The sequence below is a fragment of the Colias croceus genome, chromosome 7, assembly GCF_905220415.1.
Source record: "Colias croceus chromosome 7, ilColCroc2.1".
Taxonomy (NCBI): domain Eukaryota; kingdom Metazoa; phylum Arthropoda; class Insecta; order Lepidoptera; family Pieridae; genus Colias; species Colias croceus.
In genome coordinates this window covers 3,048,136-3,073,883 of record NC_059543.1, presented here as the reverse complement: position 1 = coordinate 3,073,883, position 25,748 = coordinate 3,048,136, and the positions used below count along the sequence as shown (strand labels likewise).

At 31.1% G+C, this 25,748-nt stretch overlaps 3 protein-coding genes across 9 annotated transcripts in view; 1 reads left to right on the top strand and 2 right to left on the bottom strand.

Annotated features, from left to right (window-relative positions):
- LOC123693477 (PH and SEC7 domain-containing protein) overlaps positions 1 to 6,050 on the bottom strand; it is a 36,547-nt gene extending 30,497 nt beyond the window's left edge. For all 6 annotated transcript variants that reach the window (XM_045638618.1, XM_045638619.1, XM_045638621.1 and 3 more), the window contains exon 1: positions 5,739 to 6,050. In XM_045638618.1, coding sequence (XP_045494574.1) covers positions 5,739 to 5,873 — 135 coding nt within the window. In that variant the 5' untranslated portion in view covers positions 5,874 to 6,050. The remainder of the gene's footprint in view (positions 1 to 5,738) is intronic.
- Positions 6,051 to 6,496: 446 nt separating this feature from the next.
- On the top strand, positions 6,497 to 8,483 carry LOC123693479 (CDGSH iron-sulfur domain-containing protein 2 homolog). Its single transcript, XM_045638629.1, has 3 exons — positions 6,497 to 6,755; positions 7,238 to 7,440; positions 7,832 to 8,483. The coding sequence occupies exons 1-3, from the start codon at positions 6,659 to 6,661 to the stop codon at positions 7,922 to 7,924; spliced, it is 393 nt and encodes a 130-aa protein (XP_045494585.1). The 5' UTR covers positions 6,497 to 6,658; the 3' UTR covers positions 7,925 to 8,483.
- A 530-nt stretch (positions 8,484 to 9,013) lies between these two features.
- On the bottom strand, positions 9,014 to 22,281 carry LOC123693478. 2 transcript variants are annotated; one of them, XM_045638627.1, is made up of 7 exons: positions 22,149 to 22,281; positions 20,878 to 20,933; positions 12,632 to 12,776; positions 12,169 to 12,305; positions 11,064 to 11,208; positions 10,074 to 10,140; positions 9,014 to 9,475 (listed from the first exon to the last, which is right to left on the bottom strand). In XM_045638627.1, exons 2-7 carry the CDS (start codon positions 20,921 to 20,923, stop codon positions 9,470 to 9,472), a joined length of 546 nt encoding a protein of 181 aa, XP_045494583.1. In that variant the 5' UTR covers positions 20,924 to 20,933; positions 22,149 to 22,281; the 3' UTR covers positions 9,014 to 9,469. The 2 variants fall into 2 exon arrangements, with proteins under 2 accessions (XP_045494583.1, XP_045494584.1); XM_045638628.1 differs by having other exon boundaries at positions 22,145 to 22,271.
- Between the last annotated feature and the right edge of the window lie 3,467 nt (positions 22,282 to 25,748).

Sequence of the window (25,748 nt, the reverse complement as noted above, 5' to 3'; positions counted from 1 at the left end):
ACAGGAATAGGAAACCATCGTGCATTAAATTGAATTTCCGCTGCGCTTACAAGATGGGAAATATGCTGATATTTCAAGTGGCAAGGCTTTTGCACTTGGGGAATATAAAAATTATAGTCACAATGTTATTGAGAGCTCGGATCAGCGAAATAGGTCGATGGAGGACGACACTGTCTATGTAGCGAATGTATAGGCTCAAGAGTTGTGCACTGCTATGCATTTTATTTGAGGTTTCATACAAAGTGGAATGGACCAACTATCTTTTAAAAGACCTATGGCATTGTATAAAAATGTAAGGAGAATATTATTCGATATTCGAGGAAGTTTCTTAATTAATAAAATAACCATAACGAAGTTTCCACCTAGTGTTTTGTGTAAGATTTTTTTTCTAATTCTATGCATGAAAAATTAATTGTAACTAGAATTAGTATTCTGGTATTAAAAAAATAGACATTTGCATATCTATGGAGGCCTTTAAAAAATCTTGCATTAATCTAAGCAGATTTAAAGATTAAAATGAAACCATAGCAATAGGTATTCATATGTAATTGAGTACAAGCGCATACAGGTTATTATTGAAATGCTTTTACCACAACTACACGGTAGTAAATAAACAGCAGTGCGGAAGGATTAGCCGACCTTTTGTGACGTCTCAGGATGATGGATGAATACTAAAACGACAATACAACTATGCTCATGAAGTGTGACGGTTGCTAGCGTGAATCTAAAGAAATATTAACCGAATCTTTAAAGCGATTACACATGTTGTTGTTCATACAATACATTCATATCATTATGTGAACAAAACATACACGTTTCAGTAATAAACGTGCGGTTACCTACCATTAATACTTCAAATATAACTATCGAACGAAGATATTATATAGATGATCATATCTAGTTACAAATACGGCTCTCTGATATATCCGTATTCATTACTATTATAACATGTTATAATTGAATCCACGGATAGATAAATAATTAAAGCTACAGCTATTATTTGAAGGGTGATTTTAACAATGTTAGATATAGGTAGTCAATGTTTGCCGCGTCTTTGAAATGCGTTGGTGTAAAATCAATTCCTGAACTTCCACGAGATGTAAATAATAATGCAGTTCTGCCAACAGCAGAAAAATTCAAATAATTTACATTTGAATAGAATAATATTCACAAGATAAAAGCTTATTAATCATAAATGTAGACGTTTGCTCGCATGATTGACGCAACTAATGAGTAAATGGAAAATCGAAAGCGATCTATAGCGACGCTTGTTTTGATAAGGCGATACGGGTCTTGTTAGGAGCTAGGTTTTTATACGAACCGGCTCGAGCCTTTCTAATGTTGAATTAATTAAGCTTTATCAGGAAGATAACAAGCGACGAAGTTTTCACTATCGTCGCACGTTGTTCACAACCATTCTTATTATATCATAGATTTTTACATGATACCTAATCCTTAGACCTAATCCTTTGTTTTATTTACGTACTTAAGATTTTTTTCAGTCGGTTGCGGTTTTATGATAAGGCTGCGTTTCCACCGGAGCTGTTCTGAGCGAGGCGAAGTACATTAAGCGAATCTATTGGTTCTTTAAAAACACATTCCTCGCTGCGCATCCTCGCACATCTTTGGTTGAAAAACACCCTTAGTCTTGATAAATTGACTTCATTATTATTTGAATTAGCTAATGAACAAATAATGTCTTTATAAGAAAAACGTTCACATCCTACCGCTTGTCGAAAAAAACAGGATACTATTAATAAAGTGTTATGTTATAAATCCTAACCTATTGGCGCCATATAATATAACCTCATATCATGTATGATTTTATGAATAATGTACTTGCGGCTAAAACCTTTTAGCGTGGGCGTGTAGTCGATAGTGCACTGTGCATTTTATCAATAGAAGCTAGAGGGTTTTATTTATCCCACGTAAACATAATATCATTTTTACGTCTACAAGACTCCGAAGGCATAGGAAATTATCACGCTTATTTATTTAAATATAAATGATTTTGATCCAAACCATAGAAAAAAGTAAACCGAAAACAACTGCAGTAAATGGTATGTTTTGAAATAAATACGTATCATGGAGTTTCCGCCAAATACAACAAACATTTAAAAGCCTTGGCCTGTAACTTGCCTTCCTAAAGACGAAGAAATAGCTTCTATTTTTTTCTTAAAAAACTCTTTTATCTCCACAATGTTACAGGAAAAGTTTTGCTGAAGTCTGGCTTTTAATATTCCTAATAGGAAGTGGGTAGAGGAACTTGTAGGTGTTCAAGCAGATTTGTTTTACTTTAAAATATATTTTAGTTTTGAGTGTTTTAGTTTTCGAGTAATATCTTATTTTTAGTTATACATACTTTAATATGTAATTTAAAAATTATATGAGGTTTATAATATAAGTATCGATTTGACCTAAATAATAAATATTGCTTTAAGGAGAGATTATAAGCGTTAAAGACCTTAGAGGATAAACATCGATTGCAAACTGCTATTGACCTGTCGGTATCCTTGCGTGCTGGTCCGGTTGAATTAAGTACTTTACGTGAGACGGACAACTTCTACAACCGTTATACATGAACATAGGTATGAAATACGTTTAGACTTGATACACTTTTTATTGATATTTTGTAAAATGTTCGGATTTATCTCGTTTTGATGCATCGACTGCGTTTTTTAATGCGAATACGCGCTGAATTCGACAGATAACGACTACAAAAAAATAAAAAGATAAGATAGGTAATAACAATAAGGAAAAACAATTCGTTGAAATAATTCAAGAAAAGACCAAAGAGAGCTTGAACAAACTAAAATAAAATAATCTGTTGAATTTTGTGTAATGCCATAAAACGAATTAACTAATCAGCCAATGAGATTATGTTGTGACTTCTGGGGTTTAAATGATAATTGGTTAAAGTTTCTATCTGGAGTGACGTCGTCTAATGCGTCACCCAGACGTCTCGCCTGTGACCTAAGTGTTTAGGTACATTAATTTCTAATAATAAGCTACTCTATACTGCCCAATGAAATTCGTTCACGACATACGCCCTAAATAGTTCGAGAAATGTGTCTTTACTTGAATCTTATGTTACACACAAAGGATTATAGATCTAAATTATCGCGATAACAGTTGGAATGCGAATTAAAATGCCATTACAATCGGCATCTCGATTATTTATTCTTCATCAATTATCGAAAATCTATATATATAAAACTCAAAGGTGACTGATATAGTGATCTATCAACGCACAGCCCAAAAAACTGGACGTATCGGGCTGAAATTTGGCATGCAGGTAGATGTCATAACGTAGGCGTCCCCTAAGAAAGGACTTCCCGAAATTCTTGCGGGAACGGGGAAAAACGGGGATGCACGTACAAAGTCGTGGGCGGAAGCTAGTTGTTTAATAATATGTATTTTCAAAATTTGTGACTAATGGATTTCGGCTATGATACATAATATGTTTTAGATAGAATAAATAAAATATCTATTCCTTACTTATCATTAACAGATTTAGTAAACAATAATAACTAATTAGTTTGGATTTGGTGTAGGGACAAATTGCAGTAAAATTGTACTATTGCATTAACAAGAGGATAATAAATTGATTTAGTAAATAAGTATACTTATTTAATATTTGAATCAGTGAATATTGTTTACATAAATACTGATAAAATAATTTATATACTAAAATTTACTTATATAAAGAAACACATGTTGCAATGCCATGTTTCATTGCATGAATGTGTCTTATCTTTGGTATAAAACAATAAGTATTGTATAGGACACATCATAAATAAAATAAATAGCATATAGTATAAGTATTTGCAAAATATTACGATACATAAATTAAAATAATATACATGATAATATTAGTTAAATGATTGCACTATTTAAATAATTCAATTGTCTTGTAAAACAATTTAATTCTTCTATATTTATATTTTATTTGCAAATGTATATTATACTGTTTAACTGCATTTAAGTACAGTTACACTGATAATGTCAATGTTATTGCGAATTTGGGCATGTAATAGGTACACATTGAATTCATAATAAATCTATTTATTACAATCTATAATATTATAAAGCTGAAGAGTTTGTTTGTTTGAACGCCCTAATCTCGGGAACTACTGGTCCGATTTGTAAAATTATTTCGGTGTTAGCCCATTTATCGAGGAAGGTTATAGGCTATATTTTTTCACACGCTACAGGCAACAGGAGTGGAGCCACGGGTGTGAAACCGCGTGGGGCAGCTAGTCAGTTAAAAAGACGAAAGCAATGAATGCTATAGTCACCAAGACATAAAGAAGAATGAATAAATCTTGCCAGACAGCAGCGGCAATGACTGTATTATTTACATTCAAAAGTGTATTCCATTAAAATCAACTCCACATGACATTTTAACCATTTCATGGTTAACAGCAATGACTACCAAATTGGGATTACCAAGAACATGCATTATTATGTCCCAAATGCATTTAATATTTGCCAATGATATGATAATTTGAGTTATTTATTACACTGATCTTCCCAAAAAATAAACAATTAAAAATTTGCAAAAAATGGTGATGATAGTGAATAGAAAAAATATGTTAACAAAATATTGTTATAGAAACTTTTTTGGCCGCTTTTAATTTAAAACTGTATCATTGTGTTATAACTAATCTAAGCTTAATTAAAAAAAAGGTTAGCTTTTGTGAGAGTTAGAAAATGCCTTTATATAATTAATGTTATTACATGTGTTCTAAATATAGTGCTTTATTATTTCATCTATTGTCTTCATTATTTCTCCCTATTATAAAAAAATATGATAAAACAATAATTAACTGACTAATTAAATATGATAAAATGAAATATTATAAAGTTTTTAATACCATATTATCAGATCAGGTGCATAGACTAATTGAACTGATCATTAAATTAATAATGATGTTGTTTACTTATTTATTTAGCCCAAAACAATATACTTTACTTTATTATATATATTTACTTTTATCTTATAAGTCTTATAGGTAATTGTGTTATAGGTAATATGAAAATATATTTTTTATTATTGACTGTATTTATTGTTATAAATGAACAATATAGTGTATGATGTGACACACTTAATTAATGGCAAGACATTTAATACTTCAATTTAGATCAATTACAATAGCCATTCTCAACAAGTGTATTAGTCATCATACAATATCTATGACAACATAAAATCACTAAACAAAATTTATTCTTGTAAAACCGAAAAATTTGTATGTTATAAAAATTATGCTAGTTAGTAAAAGTAGTTATTCATCATTTCAAATGTGTCAATTAAAATATTTTATTTCAAAAGTATGATGTGTTTATGATATACCTAATAAAATTAATTTATGTTAATTTTTAGCACTGCATATTATCATGGTGCAAGCAACACAGAATTTGTCATGTAATTCAGATTAGTAGTTTGAATTGTGTGGAATTGGAAAAGAAAACAAATCTTATAATACATAATTAATTATTCAAGGTGAAAAGATCATGTCATATAAAAATGAAGGCTAAACATTTATTCCCTAAGTTTTTTTGCTAAAGCCTTTATAGATGAAGTAAGAATTGAGAGGAAGAATTATTTGCATAATATACTGAACAGTTGGTATCAACAATAAGATCCAGTCCTATTTATTACTTGACAAAAGGTAATGTATACAGAGACACCTAGTCAAAAAAAGCAAAAGGAATGATGAACAATGATGAGCTCTTACCTCACCACTGCGAGCTGCAGGAGAGTTTTCTTCGATTTGGTAAATTATGTGAGGTAAACCGGCTTCACCTAGTAAAGAAAATCCGAAACCTAAGTTGTCACTTCGATTCAAAACCACTAGTCTTTCCTCAGCCATATTCAGTGTACAGCAGCATTGGATAGCATTTTTTTTATAAAGTTCACTATGAACACTTTTAACACTTCATACAGTTTCAAAGAACGGTTTATTACTTGATAAATCTATTAAAAATATTCATAATTTATTACAAGTAACAACGTACATATGATTCGATAGGCAAGCGCACCCATCCAAAGCAACGACAGTCGACAGTCGACAGCAACAGATAAACAAAACGTTGAAGTTGTCAAAAAAGATAAAATATAATTTGCTGTAAAAACTACTGCTGTGAATAATTGATAGCATGAAATACAAGAACTCTATTCTTCTAAACTTTGATTGTGAACAGAGAATTATATAATAACCTTGATAATAACTGAATCGAATTATTTTGAAATTCCACTCTGAATAAAAAAATGTTGCTTGACATTTTAATTATTTCTCTTCCATATTTGTATCATGGGAATATTAAATTCATAAAATATCATGGACCCAATAAATTTTAGATTATATTCGTCCATGAAAATATGTAGGTATTCGTATTTAAGTATTTTTTTTAATGTAGGTGAACCAAAGGTGAACGCGATGGACCGTGGAATGTCAACGTCAAGAAGATAAAGTCATAAAAGTTAGCATAAAAGTGTCAGCTGTGGTGTCAGCAAGTTGTCAGCAATAATTTTAATAATTGGCATTTTTGATTTTTGAATTTATTTGAAAGTTACATTGGCACCTGGTTGACGTTAAATAATACCGTAATCTTATTTTATTTCTTGAACAATTTTTATTAAAACTTTATCTTAAAGATGTACTTCATGTCGAATGTAGTTAAAGTGACTATTCCAAACTATTTAGCGGGTTTACCAATTCCTGATTCATTTGGTGGATGGTTTCGATTGAGCTGTAAGTTTTTTTTTTATAATTATACATTCTATGGTTGTTTTATGGGTGCTTGTTTATAGGCATTTTGTAGCATTTTGGTTTAATTTCTTATTATAATACTCCTAGTGTCGGAACAAGTTTTTTCCACATGTAAGTACCATTAACTTGTTCAAGACTATAACTACCGTATAAAAAGTGTAAGGTTTGATAGCGTCTATGGTGTCAAGGTTATTGACATAGATAATGAGTCTTGTTTTATGTAATATTGCAAATAACTACTAGATTCAAATGAATAAATATTGTTGTTATATAATAAGACTTTATAAAACTTGCTACTTGCAATACTTCAAAGTATCTTGCCAAGCATGTGTGTATGTATGTCTACACTTACAACGGATTTTGTCTTAAAAGTAATTTTGTCTAAAAATAAGCACACACGAATTAAAGTTATCAGATGTAATCAAATAAAGTTAATGTTAATAAAACAATGTTTATGATTTCAGTCCGTGATTGGCTAGCTCTTGTGCCACCAACGCTAGCAATTGGGGGCATATCTTATGTGTCCTATCAAACAGTGAAGAAGGCAAGGGAAGCTGGCCAAGTGAATCGCGCCGTTCTGAAGGAGAAAAGCAAAGTTGTCGACTTTATCGATATTGAAGATATAACAGAGAAAGCTTCCCTTTGTAGATGCTGGAAAAGCAAAAATGTAAGTATTTCTGTTGTGAATTTAAGCTTTTTTTCTTAATTTTTAATGGATTTTATTTACTTGTTGACAGTTGGATTTTGGAATGTAAATTTGTAATTATTTAAGTTAAAAACAGAATACACTGAAAGTATTTTCATTTCGTGGTGTGTGCAATATCTAGAAGAATGAAGATTTAAATAACAGTAAAAACAAAAATTATAATTATAGGTCTACATTAAATTGCATCATTAAAGTTATGACTGAGAAATAATTAAATCTTTATTCCTACGTTATAAATAAGTAATTGTAAAAATACTGGCAAGCTGAGAATTCCCATTCTTGAGTGAACACATTTCTTTTCTAGACAGAGTATTTTATCATATAACTAATGTTTATATTTTATAATTTTCAGTGGCCTTACTGCGATGGAGCTCATGGTGCCCACAACAATGAAACAGGTGACAATGTAGGCCCCGTAGTGGTCCGTCACAAGGAAAACAAGTAAAGGAACAGAATATTACATAGTTACCATGTTCAATAATTTGTGATAACTTAATTGGATGCAACCATTAACACACTTGATGTGAATTTGTGCTAATTAATTACGCATTTTTAGCATTTGATTATAGCAATTAATAATAAGATGGTAACATTTTTTGTACTCAGAACAAGAAAAAGGTAGATGTGTGCTACTTTTTATTATAAAATAACATTTTTAATTTTTATATACTTGTGTTGGATTGTTTCAAAGCTTCACTTATAATATTTGTTTTGTGTGTTTATCTTTTTTCTTGGTCTGAGAATTATTTTAAAATTTTACATGATTTTTGTAATTTGATTTATATATCAATTTGTCTTTATAAAAACTTTTCAATTTTTTATCATGTACAATATTGTTAGGTGTGTTTTGGTTAAATATTTATTTGATTAGTTTACAAAAATCTGATTGTAATTTAAGTATAACCATGAATTTATTTAGATGTTATAGTACTATCTGTGTTACTTGTTTCCTCTGCAGTATTTTGTTACCAGTGGTTCTATGATAATAAAAGATATTTTAAGGATTTCGTGTTATTATTTGTATTAAAATTCATACCAGATCTATAATAAAGGGTGGTATTTGTTTACTAAACTGCCAACTGCCGAAGTGTGTTTGATCGAATAGATGCTATAGCGTTAAGTATATATCGACAGCGACGCTTTTCATTCCAGTGTTGCCTGCCACAATTCACAAACTAATAGTAAGAACCATGAAAACTGTCCGGCTCTTGGGGTAACATCTTTTATATTATGTCCCCAAGTAACATATATAAAATTTAGCTTTTAAACTATAATGAAAGTTAGGTACAATTTTATACACCTTTACTACGTGTTTCCTGCCAAAGTAACCACAACCCAGACTTGATAATCGCTAGTCGTTCTTAACTGGATCGGAGACATATACAGAGAAACTTTCAATTTTTCTAAAATAAGGAATGTCTTGGGTTAAAATGAAAAGATGAAATAAAAATATTTATATTAATATTTGTATAAATGTATTTAAGAAATGAAGTATTTAGGTTGTTGATGAATTGTGAAATAAAAGTCTGTAAAATGTTTTTCATTTTTTATTTTAAATATTACCATTATTATTTCATTCACATACACTTCATTAATATCAAATCACAGACATATTTTGACTTTATTTAAATTTATAAATAAATAGGTAATATTTCTAATGTTTAATAACATCATACACATTCGTTTGCTTATGTATTGTTATGTACATATGGCACATATTTGAAGATAATTTTGATTCTAATAAATTTAAATATTGGTACATTTTTATCAAATCGACGTTATTAAAAATTTAAAAGCAACAAACGAAGAAATAAAAAACTCATAAAATACGTTTCCGTACAAGAAAGCTTATTCAACAAACATCGCGTACCTAAACTGTAGCAAAAATATCTAAATCTCCTAAAATCAGTCTTAATATTTACATATATAGTTTACAGTCGTAACTGCCTTAAACAAGAAAGCGTTGCTCTCATTGTCCAGATCTTGTTTTTCACAACTGAAACAAAAAAATAATAATAAATAAATTGAAGATTTTTTCTCGTGCATAAATTGCCTTATATATTTTAATCCATACTAGTTAAGGGGGGTTAGGCGGTCAGCGAAAATTCAGCTATTCGGGCCTGAGGTAAGCGGTGAGGGGGACCGCGTTTTTGCAACGCAATAATTGACGTCACCATGAGTGAAAATATCATCGTACTCGGCGATAGGTGAACAATTGAAAAAAACGTCATAACTCCGAAAATACGAAAAATCGCATAACATACATGGGGGTGATTCGGATAGCCCTCTAGGTCCTCTACCTCCCAGCTTCCGTTCATCACTACTTTTTGGGACACCCTGACTACCTATTGACTGACTACCTATTAAAAGTTTGTTTTGCGCAATAAATATAGTGATACTATAATATTTAATGTAACTCCGCCCTAGAACTGTTGTCACAATCATAGTTATCACTATAAAGTGCTCTAAATGTCGACATACATAATATATTTCAAGAAATGTTGCTCCTAGAGTGATAGTAGGCGATAGCCGATAGGAAGTAGTAATTTATCAATGTCATATTAAATCTATGTATTATAATTTTATGTAGGTACCTCTATTCTAGTTTCGGCTATTATTTCCTCGTTCCGTAAAAGCTCGTGCTTCAGGCCATTCCTCTTCCTGTAAAGAAACAGAATTTATTATGCTAATGAACATTTTGCTATATGACAAAACCTTGATAACCAGGGCTTCGTAGTTGGACCAATATTGTTACCATACTATTTACGTTATTATTGCATTTATTTAATAGTAGGTACCTTCCTACTTCCGGTACTATTTCTAATGCTAATAGATATTTCATATTTTTAAAAACAAGATTCAGTTAATTGCAAATTAAACGCGCATAGAATAACAACAACAAAAACGATAAAGTAAATTTATAAAAATGAAACGATTTACATTTTCATTACTGCAGTAAATTCAAATAAATATGGTAAACTGTTTAATTTTTCAACATATCCATTGACTACGATATTTATAGAGATTATCTCTATAATCTATATGATACAGTAATAGCTGGCTAGACTACGAGTTCATGAGACGTTGCATTCAATCCACTTGACCGCATCCTACGCAGTGGTATCAAGTTTCTTTAGAATGGCTTCATGCTGGGAAGGCTCGGGTTTTTATACTGTAACGTGGATATACTATGCCGTAATTTAATACGTGTGTGTTCCCTTAATTTATGTTTCCCTAGCCTTTGTCCGAAACTTGTGGAATTTCATGTAAAAACATAAATTACTTACGATCACGGACATTACAAGTTGGCTGTACTGTAGGTAACTAAGAAGCTCTATCACAGATTTCCTCTTAAATTTTTTGCTTTAAAAATAGATGTGTAAATAACAAAAATAGGAACTCTAAAATTAGAAATACATACATAATATATCTTCCACCAGGGAACGGTATAATTTCATATACCTATTATGTAAAACGTGAGAAGAGTGAATTACAATTTCCCACTAAATAATAAACATACCAACTATTCTCGACTACGACTCGATACTTCCTTTTTACTATTATCATTTTAATTTAATACTCACAAATATATCCGTCTCCACACAATAAGCCCGGTGTAGGCCAGGCACACGATACTGCAAGTGACCAGCACCATGATGCCTGCTGCAGCGCCCACTGGCTCGCCTGTGTAGCGTGCATTTTCCGAGTCCTTGCGAACTGAGTGTTCCGCTAAAATTATAGTACATAGTTATATTAAATGCGGTCACATATAATATAATACTATGATGCTAAAACGATTCTTGTTAGAATCACAAGGCATCTTTAATTTTTCCGTACATAGGTACTCCAATATTGTTAAGATATGCTTCCTGCTACCTATTTAGCTATCTAATACTCCTAAGGGCTTAAGCATTTAAGACTGTTTGACGAATATTAAACGAGTTATAATTTATTAGTAGCCAGTAGGTAGGATGTTATAATTTCTGAAAATCAAGTATAAGTCATTGGATTTGCCTTAACTATCTATTTTTTATTTATTTACGTATTTTATATAACAAGAACTCAACATAGGTATTACCAATACCCACAGATTACACACGTAGATAATGAATCACTGAATACTAGCTTGCTATCGTTTGCAGAACCAATTATTATAATTAGCACTACGCATTACCTCTAACTACTACTCTGTTTCCAGTGACACATTGATTGAGTTTTTTTGATCTCATTTTTTCCCATTCATTCAATGGTAATTATTCGTAATATACGATTGTGATCCCACGATTAAAAGTGAAAGGTCTTTGTATTTATAGTTTAGATTTTTAGGACATTACAGTTAGGTACAACCGTTTGATACGTCGTGTTTGTGTATGAGTGTGTGTACCTACCTACGTGTGTTTATCTGTGTAGATTTTTTACAAATCTTCCATCCAATCTCTACAAGCATTTTGTGTATCTATATTATATAAGGGCCAGTTTTGAGTATCTGAAGTTAAGAACGTCTCAAATTATACTTAAATCACCATAAATGCTGTTTCAATATTTTCTTGTATGTGAACATCGAGATATTATGTGAATAGCTTTCTCAAAACTTAATCAAACCAATCCTCGATTCAGAAACCGGGCTTTTGTGAATGCCCAGATCAGGATATTTCTCTAGACTCTAAATTTAAATATAACCAAAATTACCTTGTAAGAATTCAGCTTGCGAGTCCGGCGTAAGAGGTACATCCACTTTGCCCTCCTCTGCGTCTTCTGGAAACGTTGGAAGGTCCATGTGGTCCGTGTTGTCATCTCTTGAATGTAGCATGTCGAATACTTCCGATCTGTAGGTAATTGGTATTATTGTTAATCGAGGTCGTTATAATTATAAGAATAATCAATTGCTGTAGGTACACTTCCGAGTCGAATCAATCATACTTAATAGAACATTAATATTCTAAATATTATAAGACAATACTTTGAGATTTTATCGGAAAAATCTCATAATAACTTATTTCTTTTAATTATTTCCTCTAATCACAATTCATAAGTTATTTGCTCCTTATCACAGCGCTATTGCTAGTTTCGCTTCCGAACGCCAAAAATTTATCAAAAAAAATAGTCAAAAACTTGCGCAAACACAAAGGATAAAATACATAAACAAACATACTTGCTAACTCCATCTTTGTCGTCGACTAGGAGTTTCAGAAGAGTCGCATTTGCTTCTAATGTTTTATACCGACTGTTGTCTTCCACTTCTTTTAAAAGGCTGGCAGGCGTGTTTTGTGTGGTCTGACTATAACATGATTTAAAACCTGAAATTAGAAACAAATCGCCCATAAATTATGACATTATGTATAATTAAACACTTAAAAGTTAAAAAGTAATGGGATCAGATAAAAAGGTTAAATTGAAGATAACAATAAATTAAATCGTTTCCAACACCTAATTGATATTTTATGAGCCCGATATTCTGATTTTGAATCAATTCCCGGTTCGTAGGCGTTTATGGCCTATACAAAACACTATTACTTACACACAAGCTCACAACTTACAAAGAACACGGTAAGGTTTTTGTTACTTGTCTCGTAACTTTTAAAAGACATAAGTATTTAACACCTCACGATGTCTATAAAACGTTATTTTTATATCAAACCCGTTAACATAAAAGCTCAATTTATCTATCTAATAAGTAATTTCTTTACATGGATATTCAAATTGCTTTCGCAACTGTTCATTACATAATAGCCTTTGACCCTAGAAAACGCATCGGAAAGTTGTTGAGAGATGCCTACCGTTATCGGTAATAGAGTTAATATTTATTCCAAATAGATAAAGTTTAACTTGAGTTAAGTGGACACTACCACTTAGCTTATCCGAAAGCAAACAATTTTAGTGTCGAAAACGAACAATTAGTGGGTCAGACTTGGATTTAAAGTATGTTTAACGGTATATGAATCCAGTACGCTTGAATTGTAAGAAAATCATATTTAAGATTATCATCTCGCGATCTGAGTGACTCATTACGCCGAGTTCTCTAGACATTGTAACCTCATAAGTTGAGTGAAAGTAAGATAAATTGACTGGCATTAATGATTTATGGCTGGCTGATTGTACTGAGATTTGTTGTTTATATTTTTTTATTTTTCGTACTGACGCCTGATATGTTTATTTCGTTCTTTAGTAAAGTTGAATGGTAAATATATTATTTATCAATTAATCGTTAATTGATCTTTTTTTTAATGAATGTTGTTATTATGTATATGTATACTCCCGATGTCCTAAACCACAGAATGCAAATGGTATTAAACCAGCAATATTAACATCATATTATTTTTTTTTAAATCTTCGTTTACTCTTAGTTTTTATGAAACTTAGCCTGAAAGAAATACCTGATTGGGTAACTCTATAATTCCATATTTTTTCTTTATTTTTATAAAATTATATTTCTAGATTGCTTATTTACATGTTTACATATTGAAAAACGTTTCACGTTTCAATGTGAATATTTTTTTAAGTAAAACTTATTTAGGCACGTTGAGAGTAAAATTTTAAGGACGCGTTATGGCAATATCGTCACGTCATGGAGTAAGGCGACGGTAGGCGGTATCTTTGAATCTTGCCAAAAAAGTTTCATTTCTGACACGTGTGCTCCGCACACACGATCTTTTCAATAGTCATAAACCTTTATATCGGAAGCCTTAGTAGTCTTATAAAAAATAAACAAAATAATATTTTATGTGACTGGAGTTTTGACCTACACGTCTTATCCAACATGATTTGTGTTAATTGATCACGCAGCAATTACCAAAGGTTTTTGTATCCGTAATGTTCACTGTCATTAGACTGTCACACTGTATTTCCGTCTGGTGCGAAAACTACAAAGCTCTATAGTTTTTCTGAGTTATGAGGAACACGGAAGGTGATTCATACGGTAATTCTGATAAATAATAATCAGGAAATCTACATATTCATAATTTCATAGATATGTCGAAAGCAATGGTCGAAAGCATGTCGAAAGTCATGTCTTATTATTCGTTGGTCTTTATTTCAAAGTTACACTGACTACTTACTTAATAATGTAATATAAAATAATAAAATAAAATAATTAAACACTAAAGTTTTATTTTTATGATATTTTATTATTAAATTAATCGACTATGCTAGAGTAAACTCTACATGAAAAAATGATGCGGTATTTTAATTATTGCAAGCAATAAAAAACAAAAATACGTAAATCAAATACATTTAATTTAAGGAATTCCAATAACCTGCATTTTATTAAAAAAAAAAAATCTTGTTTAATAAACGGGTTTATAGTGTGGAACAAGAAAGATGAAAAAAAAATGCATTCGCCAGCTGCCGGACATGGCGTTCGTATCCATGTGTCCGATTACATGCACAGATTATCTCACGACTTATCAGTTTGATACTGCTTTAATTATGTTTTATAGAGCACAAGAACAAGCCGTCTTGTAGACTTCCTATATGCAATTAAATATGATTAATTAACGTCTTAGTTCAACGTAGATAATAAATAGTTTTAACGGTAGAGTTTCAGTTATGTTAAACTTTGTTTTAGTCTTCTTTAAATGTTTATATATAAGTCACAGTATTAAAGGTAGAGCCTAGAGGTTAGGTTAGGTTAGAGGTTATTAAAGGTAGTAGGTATCTGTCTACTTAACTATCTTCATGTAGTTAGCATTAATATTAAATATTGAAACAACTAACAATCTTCTTAATCTTCAAAATGTGTGTTTCAAAAGTAGGTACTTATATGCCTGAAGTCCAGAGTTTATACTCAGTTGTTATCGCGATGACCACATCAAGCAAAAAACATTCCCTTGCAATAAGACGGCGACATGAAGTATCTGTTTGCTGGCGATGTAATCTCCAATGTATTGGAAACCAGTATACCAAGCACATTAGTCACCATCACAGCTTGTTCCTTTACCGCCTAAGAAAATAAAAGCTGCATTTCGAAACCGAATGAAATTCTATCACGTGCTATTGTTCCTTTTACGACATTCGATCATTCGTGGCTAAGCGCATGCAGGCTTGTGGGAATTGCCAACACCCGGTCTAGGGTCGTGCTACATTTTAATTTCAAATTGGGATTCGGTTAACAGCGTATAATGAATAGTCACTATAATTAAGGGCGTGCAATTAATTACATGTAACGCAAGAGCGAAGTATGTGCATTAATTAATTTGCAAACAAAAACCACAGAAACGCAGGAATGTTGATTTAATTAGAAAAACAATTCGGTAATTTTTTTCTTATTATTTGGAAGGAACAAAATACTTAAATGTAATGTGAATAAAATGTTAATATGTAAGGTAGGTGTGTCAATTAACGCCCTCTGTTAAATAACGCCCGAACTTCAAAAAACCCACTTATATTCAATAGACCCGCATCGTACCTCACGCACAAATGAATTGCACCAATAGGAACGCGCCTAGCGCGGTTGCGTAAGTCTGGAGTCGCCATCTTTGCCAGTAGCAGCTTTCGTTTCAAGAGCGTTAGACGTGCACTGGCTGTTATAAAAATTTCTTCTAACGAAACTATAAGTTTTCAGTTGTTTTTGAGTTATTTCTTGGATTATTTTATACTTTGACAGTAATATACATAACCACACTTCTTATTCTGTAAATATTTTCAAAATGATTTACTTAATTACTTCAAAATTTAAAAAAAATGTCAATAACGTCCAGTCGCGTAATAACGCCCAGTAAACGGACCTTGGGGCGTTAAATTAGTTTTTTTTTTGTTTAAAGTATGGTAGAAGATTACTAATATTAACGTTGATTAGTTAAACTAAAATAAAAAAGTATAAAATCGTTACAACTTGAAGAAACAAGTCACTTTATGTGAGTTATGAATTTTATAGTTTTAATACTAAATTTTCTTTCTTGAGCTTCTTTTATTTTTAATTAAGAAATTTTATAACGTGCTTTTTATATTTTACTTAGCAGAAATTCTATAAGAACGTATTTTAGGCATACACAATTTTCTTTCATCAACGGGCGCTATTTAACACAGTATTTCTATAAACGCCCAAGAAAAGGTTTTTAAAAAGATGTCTTTATGTCATGAAACATAAATAGTTTCACGTTTTAATTGGTATTTTTCGGTTTAGAAAGAAATATCAAACCTACTCGTCGTCTGTTTATGTGCTTTAAAGTAGTTATAATAAATAAAAAATTAGATTTTTGTTAGGCGGGCGTTAATTACCTCTTCTACCTTACTAAGAATTCTAACTGTTGGGCTCATTTTAGTAAAGAACATGGACCCTAAAAAGTTAAAGTATCTAGATAAATACTAGATCGGTAGATACCATATATCCTACACCTAATTAATTAATTATAGGAGGGTTCCAAGCTTAAGTAGGATGCAACCATAACTTTTTCCAAATTACATAACTAATGAATATTGATGTAAAAAAACTGAAGCAGCAAAATGTAAGTACCTATTACAAGCGAAATAAATTCCTAATTAGGTACCCCGTTAGCAACAGGACGTTGTACTTGGACGTTCCTATTCTTGTAACGAACCGTTAAAAGGAAAAATTCGACGATCTTACTCATAAATCCACGTCCACCGAAGTTCCTGGCTCTGTACGCACAAAATCAGCGAAGTGATTCGAAACCAGTTTGATGCAGTTTATAAAAGCTTTGTATAAATATCGGTATTGAAAGTGCCAAGATTTCTCGTCCGGCCAACTTTTTGAATCTAAGGTTACTGGTTGGTTTATGCATGAGTTAATGGATAATTTACATTTATTAGAGAAAGCAGTTGTTTGTGTCTTTGCACCGCAGGTTATCTTTACACAGAATGTTAAATTAAATCTGCATGAGATGAATTTAAACTGCATTGAATTTGATATAAAGTAATTGTTTTTAGTGAAAAATAATAATTTCACAATATAATACTACCTATGTATATTATATTTAATCAAAAGCTAGTTAAAAAATCGAGCATAAAAATATGAGTGAAAGCGAAACCGTGATGCTTAACATAATTATTTCAGGGTATTAGAAAGTGTAAATATTCACCTTCTATCGTTTAAGAATGAGAAGCGTGATTACCATAGAAACCTATTGACTTCATAAAATGAATTGAATGATTTAGAAACCCATTTCTTAATGAAGGCTTAAAATCATCGCTGCCGAACTAAAAACTAAGAAAAATCTCAAAGGAAAACTCCGATATGAAATTGTTTTGGTCGTCTCTATATTTCAATAAGTAAATTATAACGATATTATCGCACAGTGTAATATTTATAATATTAGTGTGCAACTATTTAGTAGCATATATTCAACTAAATTTTATACTAATTCCCACACAAGAAACGGTACAACACACAACACTGTTATTAACACAACTCTCAAGTTGTTAAAGAATTGAGAGCCACTTGGAGACTCCTGAGTCACGAATGAGCACTTATTTAAGACAAAGAACCTTGGGAATGCTGCAGATGTTCTCTGCTTTTACTGCAAAGTAAACCTAGAATTATACTTTAATATTCTGTCAGTAATAAAAGTGGAAACTATCGAACTATAAAAGACTGCAGAGGGTCCTTTCATGTTTTATTGTCGCATTATGTTAATACAAATGCTGGCAATGTTTAACTGGAATCAAGGAAATTATTGCATTAGTGTCTAGCCACAGCCTAGGAATGCTACTTATAAATAGAAAACTTTGCAGTTCATATACGTAAACTCTACATCGCATTATTTGCGTAGGTAAACATTATATCTAAATTTAAATTTCATACAAGCATTAGACGTATTTGTTTGTAAGACTTTAAAAGCTATTATATGCACGATTGTATAAAAAGCTAGGACTTCGTGCCAAAATTTAAAATGGATCAAAAGTTGCTTTGTTGTCTAGACTTCTATTGTCCTTGGAACCTTATACAATTCCATGTTTAAATAATGAGAACTATCAATAATTGTAGATACAAATTAAATCTAAATTCTTAAATCTGTTTCTATTGAACTATAATTAATGTAGGATAAAACACTCAGGGCACAAGGGTCAAAAAATTATTAAAGTCATTATTATCAAATATCAATGCACTTATGAGTTATGGTATTATTATCAAATATGCACTTATGGTAATCAACAAACGCGTTCTAGTAACGGAGCCTCACTAGGCAATATTTACTTTGTGGTCTCACTCGGTAAACTATCCCATATACCACACTCAGACCTCAGTAGGTTATTAAACTAGTTTAGATAATGCGACATATTTTCCATATCATTATAATATTATCATATGTGATATGATTTATTTAAAATGAAGATTCCTATTTCCTACTAATATTTTAAGAATGAATCATAATATTATTTAAGTTGGTTTTACTCTCAAATGAGTAATACTCTAACAACGTAAGCAATTAGTTACGGTAGGTACCTGTGTAGAAACATTAAGATATTACAAAATCACATTTTATTGAAGTTTTAAGTTTAAAATTTTACAAGCTATGGTAAAAAAAACCTCTGGAGTCTGGCTTCTATGTAGAATTGCTTATTGTTTGTATCTCTTCTTATTGTAATTTCCATCGCTTTAATAAAAAAAATATCGGACAAGGAATTTATTACAAACTTAACAATATACATGAAAGAAAATTAGCATATAATTTATTTACAAATGGACTAACTCTATCGCATAGACCTTTGCGAAACGTGCAGTCACGTTTGCCAAAGGTAAGTAAAGCCCTAAAGGTCAAACTAAGGTAAATGAGTGAGATTACGATCTTATTCATTCACGGACGGCATAGCAGTGAATCATTATGCTAATACCAATACTACAGACAGTTCGTAAATATGAATAAGGTATTATATAATAACGCTATTTAAGTCTTGTGATTCGCTTATATTAAAAACAAGTCACCAGCTGTGACGAAATGAAAACATATTTGGTATGTAGTTTTATGCAGATTACTATCAGTATTCGCAATTATGTATTTTCAATGGAGCGGACTGTGAATTTAAAATTGTAATACTTTTTGCGATTACAGCACGACAGGGCGGCGAAAAACAATTTTCCTTTTATAAAGGATTTGTATTCATATTATGTTACACATTTACGTCACAACACTAGGAACTTTACTGTATCGCATCATCGTTCACGATCATTGTTAATTTATAATTAATTACATTATAATGACATCTTGTGATAAATTCTCAGAAATATAATATGCCGTGGGTGTGAATCATACATAAGTGGCAAGAAGTATTTGGGGGAATACACCGTTGGTTTTATGCAGAGTCTTCTTTTCAAAGTGCGTGAAAAACACAAGCATTAATATTTTTAAAGAATTTAACTTTTTTATGATCTTCTGTTTCTTCTAGAGGCAATTTGTGAAAAAAATTGCGTATTTACAGTAGTGTAGGTATTAAAATAATAACCTATGTACCGACGATTGTTATAGCAATTACAGGGTTATCAGCCTATCTCTATCAAATGGCTCATTTTCAAGAAAATGAAGAATTTAATAGTTCCTTTGTATTTTATATTTTAAACTATAGGTAAAGTTTCAAGATCGCAATGTTTTTAAAACTAGTAGGTTACCTTAGAAAAACAATATGATTAGAGTATCTGTGTAAGATATATCAACATAATAACTACGTAACTACAAAGCATAGAAACGCGGAAAATTTTAATATGCGGCTATTGAAATTGTAGGAAAATGTAAAAGGATATTGTTTATCCATCAATCTTCGATAAGAAAAGTAAATTATAGCCTCATGCCTTTATTAATTAGGTTACAGTGTTGCAAAATGCAATACGGTGTATGACATAGATGTTGAAAGAGAATTGTAAATAACTCCATACCTTGAGGCTTGAGTAGGTACATATTTCGATTGATTGCTGTATCGAGACTAAAAAGCTTTATTAATTAATTAGCTAAAACTTTAAATTTTAATAAAGTTGTACAAACAGGTAAAATTTGAACTAGGTATTTATAGAAAAGACAGAGTACAATTAATTTGGCGGCCTTATCACTTATTAGTGATCTCTTCCAGGCAACCACGGTAAAATAACTAAGCTCTAACTTAATTCTAATAATGATTTTGGCTTCTTTTCTTAGTGGTCATTAAACCGTCGGTGTTTTATTTCAAACAGTCTTTTTTCCAGCCAGAATCGCAACCGGTTGTAAATTCAATGTAAAACAAATCCAAAGACTTGATGTTTAGTTTTAACTTGTTATTTTTTGTGGTGAAATGTTTATCGTGTTTATTTGTGACTTATGAGTCGATATGGGTTTATATAATACGATTGGCATTATTACTTGGTATTGTGTTCGTATTAGATCACGATTGTAGATAAAAAGTACATTTATACAATAGTAAGTATTCTTAGTAAGTACCTTATACCTATATAATAATCTATAACGGAAATCTCACCTAATGTAGCGACGATGATCAAACCCATAAAGTGGTACGCTGCCATTATAATGAATCTGCAAAAAAACAACATGAAAATATAAGATTATAATATATGAACTGTGAGAGGTCAGAGACCAGTCAGTATGTAGGTAATAAGTCAAGAAACCACAGGAACTCGACTTAATGAGCGTCATTTTGTAATTGTTAAATATTTTTTACATTATAATTTTTTCTGTAGATGAAGACAATATTTATATAAAAGAGATTTTGTGCAGTTGATATATTTATTCATTTTTAAATGTGAAATTAATTTATTTTAATCATAGAATAAATAATTATCTTCTGACCCTAACTGGCCTATGAATTGACTGCGGAGTACCAAGGCATCAACAAGACCAAGAAGGTTGGTATAGAATTCTTGCATTGATATGCCTATTTGTAAATAAAAGAATAGAGAATGCAGCTGCTCTGTTTCTGAATATCCATACTGGTAGGTCTTGACACCTAGAATCCTGTTTTGCGAATTCTAGCCCTAATGCAATAGGTAATGCATAATCTACCTTGAATCTGTTATGGAAGTAATGACCCGTACTTGTATAAATTATGCAAATATTTAGATCGGAAACTAGCTTTGATATAACGTTAGTAAATACTCTTTTATTAAATATAAACATGCTGTTTTATTACCCTATAAATTGATTTTATAACACAGCGAAGTTATAAGAATAGATAAAACTAGGAATGGGCAATTTAATTTTTATACCGTGCAACTTGCAAGAAACCAAAATTATTAATTTTGGCAATACATAGGTATACCTTATACCTTACATTTTTTAACCAAATAGGGTAGAATTACTAGGATTACTTATTACGAATATTTATATGGACAATAAATTACGCACTACATAGAAAAAAATCGATAAGCGTAATCATTCGAAGCGCTCTATGTAGACTGTAGAGTATTGTTAAGGCATGATTTCTTTGCTATTTTACATAGAATAATAGTAATATAATTATTTCGCTTTTATGTACAACGCGTAGGGACCCAGTAACTACGTATTTATTTTATGTCCACAAGAAAAAATCCCAAAAAAACAGACGTAAGAAGAGTTAATGATACCGTTTAAAAATAAACAAAGAAACTGAACAACACGAAAGCGAAGAAATTTCAGCGATCGCTAACGATTTTAATTAATTAAGGGATTTCGCGATCCGGTATTTCTTGTTTACCTCTGGAATTTGTAAATAATCACACTATTTATAATTTATAAAATACATTTATTACGTACCTATTAAAAGTCAATCCACACAGAAAACACTCGAATTTAGTTAATTACACTGGATTTTTGTCACTACTTCGCGCGAGCGCGCTTCGTGCGTGTACGTCGGCGACTGGCGGGATTCTGGGCTTCGATTGTCTCGAGACTCGACTCTCGCAATGTTGGTGACCTCACAGAATCAGGAAATCCTGTGGACCATGGATGTGGTATCCCATAGAACACAGCAGTTAGATATAAAAGGCTCTACCGTGGAGGTAACTTGCTTAATTACTACGCTTTGTTATGTATTAGACTTTATATTTTAATTCATTTGTATAAGATGAACATACCTATTTATATGATAGGTATATATTAATTTATATAATTATAGATTGGTTTTATGTAAAGCAAAAAATTTTTACCGCAAAATTAACTTATGCCAATCAAGTTTCATTGTGTCTACCTATATGTTACTCTACCTACAGCACTGAATGAATATGAAATGTAGGTGATTGCCAAGTTGAGAAAATTCATATAAACTTCATTTTCATAGATGAATCTTGTAAGATATTGGAATCATCACTATTATCGCTATAACATGAACACAATATACGTTATGCGGCAATTAAACTTACCTAGTAGTCCTTAATTGCTCACAGTTGCGTAACCTTACATGTTTCGTAAAATGTTTTGTTAACTTCGAGTATGAGAGAAAAATAATTATTTTCAATTATACAGCAAGCATATCGTAATGATTAACTTTGCTGTCCCTCAATGCGTCATTGATTACGTCACATCTTCATGAGAGTTGCTCTACGCTCCTATTATGAAGACAAATGGTTCCGCCGTCCGCGTAAAAAATACCTGAAAAATATCTATAGATGACCTTTTTGTATTTCCACCAACTCGTTTCTATACACATTAATATAGTTCTATGATTAATACTGAATTGTATGAAACAATAAACAAATTAAAATCGTTTCCAACCATTCCTAAAAAGTTCACTGGAAATATAATGTTTAGCGCTACAAATTAGTTTTCCCCGTTTTTGGTTAAACCGGGTAAATCAAGGGTAAATGGATCAATGCAGTCCACTTATGTCGCTCAACATACTATCTTATCTAATGCAACTACTGCACAATCACAATGTTTGCATTGGACACATAAATAAAATGTAACACGTGCATCGTAAAGGATATTTATAGAAACATCTGCCTTTTCTGTAGCAACCTATGTTTCTAGTGGTTTTAGAGTCCCGTATCAACGAAGGAATACAGAAAAATAACAGTTTGTCTCTATAGGTAATCTATGTGATCGTGGTATCTACATAATCTACTATAATGGTAGAGTTTTACTTTATCTAATTACTATTGCCCTAAAAAAGATAAATTAATTCTTACTATGTCTGAACCTATTGACTTTTACTCAATTATAAGTATATTATATATTTTATTTATTTTAAATCAAAATTAGATACCTAAGGTTATTATACATATTTCCTTTACCTTTACACTTTGCAAACGTGGCATAATGGAAAAAAGTATAATTGTTAGAGGAAAAAGGTCCACTAGTTTATTATGATTTTCCAAAATTTACTGTGCGGAACCGTTCTCTGTGCGAATCGAACTCTGCTTTTTAAACACGGTTTTATTGTTTCTACAACGCAATGTGCGGTTTTGTAAGTCGGATACAATGATGTCTTTGTTTATAGTTTATACCTTGTTTATACATTCGATTTATATGCATATTTCGATGCTGACCAAGATGCTGATTGAAGTTTTATTGTGCCCATTTTTATGTTTGCTTTTGGTATAAAATAAGGTAGCATTGCATTTGGGGATAACAAATTGTTAATTAATCTTTCATGCTCTCCATAACCTTCGTTTTGGATTTAGCAACAAGCAACGTCAACAACTTTGTGCGTAACGAAAATATTAACATTCTTTTTACATTTCACATTTCAAAATCCATCCCATCTATAATAGGAGTGACTTTTAAATTATTAAATATGAGGAAGTATAGACATTGTCACTCAAGTATTTCTCACAGAACAGCACTTTACAAAATGATATAAAGGTTTTAAATTATTTATTACACGAAATGCTATACATATAGTAAGAAGCTTTATGAAACAGCTTAGCTTTACAGTTTACACTAACACACCAAAATATTATGTATAATGTAATATGAAATAATAAAGATGTCGTAGAAGAATCAAAAATATTATAAAAACGTGTGAAAAAAAAATTTAATAAATGCAGAAAAAAAAAAGAATTCAATAGAGTGAATCTCTGCAAGCGCCGCGACCGGTCAAAAGATCACAATGAAAACAAGGCAAATATGTAATAAAGCTACCTTAGTTACATAGAAAATAGTAAGAAGTAACAATGGGTTGGTGTCGTTGCCGTAAAGTTATATGTGTAAATAATCCTGATAATGATGAACTTCAAAGACTTGAGCACACTTTGAGACTTAAGGAAGAAGAGCTTTTACGTACGGACAAAAAATTGCAAATTAAAAAGAAGAAACTAAACAAGCTTGATCGTAAGGCATTAAAACTGAAAGAAGCAAAAAAGAAACTATCTGTTGTTTCTAAAGCACTAGAAAAATGTAAAAAATACGAAAAGAAACCTAAACAGAATAAGAAAAAGAAAAACGAACCTGTTGATGTAATACATAATTTCTTCGACAAAATATTAAAAATGGATAAGGATTTAAAAAAGGTAGCTAAAGTAAATAAATACGATTTAATTAGGAGGATTCTGTTAAGGCCTTGTGGGGGCGCCTTAAACGGTCGTGCTTGTAAGTGTAGACAAACTAGAAATCCAAGAGACCAACGAGCCAGATTATTTTCAGCACCAGACGATTGTTACATAATGTCCCTACAAAGAACACCTCAGCTGTGGATTTATCACCGTTGGCCTCGATTTTACCCTCAGTATTTAAGCGCACGTGCTCAATGGAAGAATTTGGGCACATGCCTCATGTTTTTGCTAGGAATATTATTTTGGGTTCCATGTTTCCTCTGTCTAGAAATATGCATTTGTTGTTTTTGTAACTGTTGTTGTGATTGCTAATTTACGAAAGACCTTATCGACATAATCAAAATTATGTTATTATTTGAATTACTTAGGTTAAATTCTTTAATAATTTTGCATTTGTTTCATTACTTTTGCACCCGCGGCTACGGTCATGTTATTTCACAGTGTCTGGCGATACCTGATACGATAAGATATTCTCCTTTTATTTCTCATTCAGTTTCATTTCAGTTTGATGCGAGTTTGATTATTGTGGCATAATGCCTTTTTTCTATTTCTAGTCTATTCTTAATACTTAATTTTAAAACTCTTTTTTCGTAAGAGATTATCTATGTAATATGACTGTTATTTGTCAATAATGTCATAGCCTGTTATATTTTCAATTTTAAGATTTTTGATTGTTTTATTTACACATTATTATGTATAAGGTTATAAATATAGCATTTGTAGCACAAAAGTGATACAATAAGGATACCAATATAATATGCATAGGCTCCGTTTAATGAGTTTTGAAGATAATCCAAAAGAAAGTAAAGAAGCAAGTGAAACGGGAAATTTAGTAAACCTTTCCAATTGCAATGCAAATGTAGAG